The sequence below is a fragment of the Danio rerio genome, chromosome 15 (assembly GCF_052040795.2).
Source record: "Danio rerio strain M-AB ecotype USA chromosome 15, GRCz13ab, whole genome shotgun sequence".
In the NCBI taxonomy this organism is placed as follows: Eukaryota; Metazoa; Chordata; class Actinopteri; order Cypriniformes; family Danionidae; genus Danio; species Danio rerio.
In genome coordinates this window covers 14,822,122-14,828,121 of record NC_141035.1, presented here as the reverse complement: position 1 = coordinate 14,828,121, position 6,000 = coordinate 14,822,122, and the positions used below count along the sequence as shown (strand labels likewise).

General features: G+C 39.8%; 1 protein-coding gene across 2 annotated transcripts in view; it reads left to right on the top strand.

Annotated features, from left to right (window-relative positions):
• The first annotated feature begins 1,237 nt into the window (after positions 1-1,237).
• scn4ba (sodium channel, voltage-gated, type IV, beta a) overlaps positions 1,238-6,000 on the top strand; it is a 38,359-nt gene continuing 33,596 nt past the window's right edge. For both annotated transcript variants that reach the window (XM_087283162.1, NM_001077570.1), the window contains 1 exon segment: positions 1,238-1,834. In XM_087283162.1, coding sequence (XP_087139288.1) covers positions 1,744-1,834 — 91 coding nt within the window. In that variant the 5' untranslated portion in view covers positions 1,238-1,743.

Here is a 6,000-nt window from a genome sequence, read left to right as displayed (position 1 = left end):
GAATGAATGAATTACTTACCTTTCATATAGCGCTTTTCAAGACACTTTAAGACACTCGAGTGCTTTACACATTGGGGGAGTCCACATGGATGACGCGACAGCAGCCATATTGTGCTAGACCCTAGCTGATTGCTAGGGAGGACAGATGAAGCCAATTATGATATGGGGATGGTTTGCAGGTCATGATGGACAGAAGCCAGTGGGCAAATTGACCAGGATGCCGGGGTTAAACCCCTACTCTGAGCAGTATAGAGTATCTATCAATGTACTGGGGCATTAGGACCCACACAGACCGCAGGTTAATCACCCCTGTTGGCCTCACTAACACCACTTTCAGCAGCAACCTATTTTCCCCATGTGATCTCCCATCCAGGTACTGACGAGGCTTAGCTTCAGTAGGCAACCATGTGAGAGTTGCAGAGAGCTAGCTGTCAGTGAGGATAACAAAGTCTACGACCAAACTAAACAATTTCAAACCCAAACTTTTTTCAATAGCAAAATATTTTTTTATGCGCTTCATTTTAATATAGATCTATGCTACTACTGTGTAATGACAATCATCTCATTTTGAGTCTGATGGGATTATAGGAAAAACACTCTCCTGAGCATAGTCAGAAAATAAGTCTTTTTTTCTTGATGAGGCAATATTTTCCCCCTGGAACCCCCTACTGACACCATTGTTGGCCCAAATTGCTTACTAGTTTAATCTTTAGTTTAGTTCTTTATATAACAGTGCACTACTAATAAAAAGTTGTCTATATTCCCGAAGTTGAAGGAAACAGTCCTTGTAAAACAAAATGTACTTTATTAAATCATGTGAAATAAAATGTAGCTGTAAAAAAAATCTCAAACATGAATTGACTAATTTTTACTGAAAGTCATGGTTCTTTTCTGACCTTGCTTCTGAGAAAGCAACCTCTGAGCAAACACTTATTAGTGAGCTTCAACCTAAAAAGCTGGCAGTATAATAATGGGAGTAGATGTGACTGAACAGAAGCACCATACCATACACATATGTAGAAATGGAATGGAGTCCCATAGATGTGGTCACAAGCATAGTATATAACGGGACACACTAAAGGTTTTATGATCTACACAGATGTGATTAGTATAAAAGATACCACCCACCACCACAACACACACCCATCCCCACCTCTTACACACTCCCCCCTCCCTTATTTCTCTCCGTCTTTCTCTCTCTCTCCCTCTCGCTCGTCCCGTGCCTCTGCAGTGGCTCATTCTTTCCTGCGCCGGCAACAGACACAAACCGCCCCCCCTCCACCCCTCCTCTGTCCACTCATCCCAGCATGCGCCACCTATTCGGGGGTAAGACCAACAGACTCTTCCCCGGACTGAAAGCAAAGCTCTGCGGTGCGGCTGTTGCTGAATGAATGCAGCGTTTTCTTGCACCTACAACCGCACTGAGTGAGACAGAATATCAGCGAGACACTGCCGGCAACTGAGAGCCACTGATCTGAAGAGCAGAACAGCAGATCAGGTGCTGCCTCCGTATTTCTTGCTCTTCAGTTCTCCCTCCCTCCTCAGGACACACTGCGAAGGAGGACTGAGGACAGGGAGGTACTCCGCAAGACTTCCCCAGCTGAAAGTCTTTCTGTTTTGATTTTGTGACGGGTCCCGTGTGACCCCTCAACACCTCTCCCTCAGATCTTAAGTATCCTGCCAAAGACACATAGCAGGGGACCAGGAACAGACAGACAGGCACAAGTGAGCAGACGGTCTGACATGGAGTTGCAGGGGAGAAAATCATTCCTGCACAGGTGTGCGAAGTCTGGCGATGTAGTCCATGCAGGTCTGGTCATCACACTTCTAGTTGGTAAGTCTCTAACAATTTTTCCACCACCATCCCATCCTTGTAACCCTTCTGTAGCCATGTTTACTGCTTAGCCCACCGTAAGCTTTCCAAGTGGGGCGGCTGCCAAAATGCTGCAGTTTTTGCATGCCTTGCACAATTCGAGAGTTCCAAACAAGTCAGGATATACTTGTTGCTGTTTGTGATGGACAATTTGTTTAATGATCCTTCAAGAGACTACAGTCTGGGTGGATTAAGATCCCTCTGCAACCTCTAAAGCTGATGAAACAAATGATGTAAAAGAGTGCAAGTCACTGTGTCACTACATGGTACATAACAAGAGAGTTTGGCATCAATCCTCTAAATCAATCAATACTCACAGTGATCCGAAGCACCAATTTGTACAGTTTTGGTTTATTATTACTCATTCTTAAACATCTACTTTCCAGTGCAGTCAATTCTAAAATAGTAAAGCGACTTTGCCCTTTATTTTATCACCAATCCAGCTGCGCATGTTGTTCTCTAGACTGTAACAGTGTTGATTTTGTGGATGTGGGAATGCATGCTTTACAATATACAGATTAGTGAATGCAAAGTGAATGCAAGCTTTTCCAAAGGACTGTACCCCAAATCTCGAACATTTAAATACATTCTTACTTAAAGATTATTCTCACATTATTTTTTTTCTTGAATACGCTAACTTATTAATATCTGATGATCTAATCTGTTGGGAAAAAAAGGTACAGTATTTGCTTTACCTCGGCAGTAGATGTTTGTGGGACATGCGGCTTCCAGCTTACTTTGTCTTAATGATGTATTGCACAGTGCAAGTCTTGAATCACACTGCACCCCGGTATGCTGAGCTCACTGAATTTCGCCACTGAATTACATTAATTCTTTTTGAGCAGGTGGGCCTGGTTCTTCCACCCAAGCCCCCTCCTTTTTCCCTTTACTGCTTGTGAAGGTGAATTAGAGGCCGCTAAACTAGGTCATTTTCACTCTCTCCTTCATAGCATGAACTCAGACAGTTTATATGCATCCTCTGCATAGTTCCCGGCGGACTCTGGAAGGTATGATATATTGTTATATGTTCACGGCACATCTGTCAGGTTATGAGAAGGTGCATCACTTAGGGGCGAATCATCATTTTGACAAATGACACAGTCTTGCCGGTAGTTTGATTACAATTTATTCTGTTGGTGTGTCTACAATTGAAAGAATGAGAAGTTAATTACAATATGAACAACCCTCACTCGTGTATTATCAGAGTTCATCAAATCTGTCAGCCGGCTTGAAGAAAAAATGGAATTCAGCATTCTGTCCCATAATAGAGAGTACTACTACAAGCACATATGCCATATTATGCAATACAAAACACTTTTGTAACTTACTGATTACATTCAAAGCACACATGTTACAGGTTATCCAACGCAATCTGTAGTAAACTTAACGAGTGCCATATAAGGAAAGGAATCTATAAACAACCTTAGAGCACATGTGTGTTGTCACGGCATGCAGAGCTTGTGAACAGCAGTATCTCCTCTTCTGTCACTAGTACCTCACACCTCAGACTGATTAGGAGCTCATGCTTTGACCACTGAGCAGAAGCCTTAATATTATTGAAGTGCAAGACATTAATTTGCAATGCTTTCATAATTCCTAGAAATATAAATGAAAATGACCGTTTTTTTTATTTTGGTTTTTTTTTTTGTTCATTGGTTACTATTTTCAGTTATAGAAACTATAACTAAATTAGACGATACAGTTTTTCAGAGTAAGTTCTAACATTGCGCAATAGGAGTCAAGTGCACATAATTTTATTGTGTTAAAACATGCTAGCAGCGCTTGTTGTCTGCAGTGCTGTTTTCTTTTATCCACTTCAATGATATGTGGTAGGCGATTGGTCTCTTAGCATTTCTTTTGCTGCTTCAGTTGCATAACTTATAAATGTCCGTCTACATCCCATCTTCACTATCATGAAGACATACATCGCTTAAAGAAAAACAGCTTCAACCACTAAAGCTAAAGCTGCTTTAGGAGAAATTCATGTTTGATGTTGTGATGTAAAGGCAGCAAGGTGGCTCAGTGATTAGCACTTTCACCTCACAGCAAGAAGGTTGGTGGTTTGAGTCCAGGCTGGACCAGTTGACAATTCTGAGTGGAGTGCATGTTTTTCACGTGTTTGCGTGGGTTTCCTCTTGGTTTCCCCCCCAGTTGGAGGTTCATTCTGCTGTGGCGAAATTGAGACTGAGCTGAAGGAAAATGGACAACATATGATCATTCTGAAAACGTAGCCCTATATACGTTTCTGGAGATTGCAAATCATGTAGCCAGAGCTATGTATGGCTGCATATCCTCGTTAAAATGAATGCTACTGAGCGGTATGATGCCGTTCCAATTTTCGCTTACCAGCTGACCGTTTGTCTGTCAGCTCAACACATACGGCGGCGGACTTGAGCAGCAGAGTGGAGTTGACCGTGGGTTTGAATCAGGGGAAGAACAGTTCCTGAAAGCTTGCAAGTCAAAAACAGAAGCCAAAAAATAAAATAAACAAGTAAATAATGGTAAATATGTTAAAATCAGGGGGCTTTTGTTTTTATGGATTGCTATTAAAAAACCCTGCGGTTGGGTTAAGAGAAGTGGGTGTGTGGGTCAATCGGTGCTTTTTAAAATATTGGTTGGTTTTAGGGAAGGGGTTATTGGTCTGTTGGTCAGTTAGTCAGTCAGTTAGTCAACAGTGGCCTTTGGTGGATTTACGTGATTACAGCAGGTGCAAATGGCACTCGCGAGAGAAAATTGAGATCTGAAAAAGCACGATTTTGGTGGATTTACGAAAAACAAAAACTGCAAAAAAATAAATAAATAAGTAAAAAATACTTAGCTCCTAGGGACGTATTTTGCTCTCTCCTGAAATTATATAGGGGTACATAATCAGAAAGAGGCTGGGTTGAAAATGAAAGAAAGAAGTGGTGAAAGTGGTGAAGAGGTGAAAATATTTTTTATTCATTCATTATAATACCTATAATTTGGTTCATATAAGTACCAATAACAATACCTACCTGATTACATGAAAATAATGTTTTTATACTAGATTTACATAACACGTTTATCACCTTTTTGTCTTCATAAAAATAGCAACAAATCAATAAACTGTGTGGACTTACAACTTTAAAGCACCTATAACACTTACAATTTTAAGAGAGGGTATACAGTGTAAAATAAAACTGGTTTAATTTACATGTATCGAAATGTAGTTTGACAGCAATTAGGTTAAAAATCAATATTATAGTGTTAGGTTAGGTGTTTCTTACCATAGAATACAATGCAAGTATCTGTTTGTTTTGGTTTTTGGACGAAATGCTGACTTTTCCCTCTATTTCCATGTAAAATCCTTTCATTAAAATCTACACTGTCGACACAAGATTGCATGTCCTTATCCTATGAGAAGATACTCATCTTAAAGGTATAGTTCACCCAACAATGAAAATTAACTAGCTATTTACTCATCCTTGTGTGGTTTCAAACCTCTGAAAACTATAATTTTCTTTCTATTTTAAAGAAAGCTGGAAAACTGTAACCAATAGCATCCATAGTCGGAAAAACAAACACTATGGAAGTCAATGCAGGCTTTGTAACAAATCAAGAGTGAGTAAATGATCAGTTTTAGGTGAACAATCCATTTAATTACTGATTTCCTGTGACAGATTCCTCAGTTTGTGAAAAGTGATAATTGCATTCTTGGATCTAATATGCTTTTTTGCTTGGCATAAATTGTCATCCACTTACCTTGAACCTTTGACACAAACATGATTCATACATACTGTACATTTAGATGGTCTTTTCTGCTTCCTTGATATAACCGATCAAATCAGAGTGCTTACATAAATGCTGAAAAAGCGTATTTGTGGGAAAAGCTCTTAACTCATTTAGAGTGCAATATCACTGGCTGAATATGGTGTTATGCTGACTGACTCTGTTTAACTCATTCCACTCCACATTTTACCACACAACACATTGGCAGGGTTTTATAAAAACAAATGTGGGTATCCAGTATCAAAATGGGATTTCCTAGTCAGTGCAGAAACAGAAAAAAAAATGCAACTGATAACAGCCTTTTCTGGAATTCAAATGCGAGCAAATATGAAAAAGACTAAATCTAGGCAGAAAGTAATTAGGATGAATAACACAAT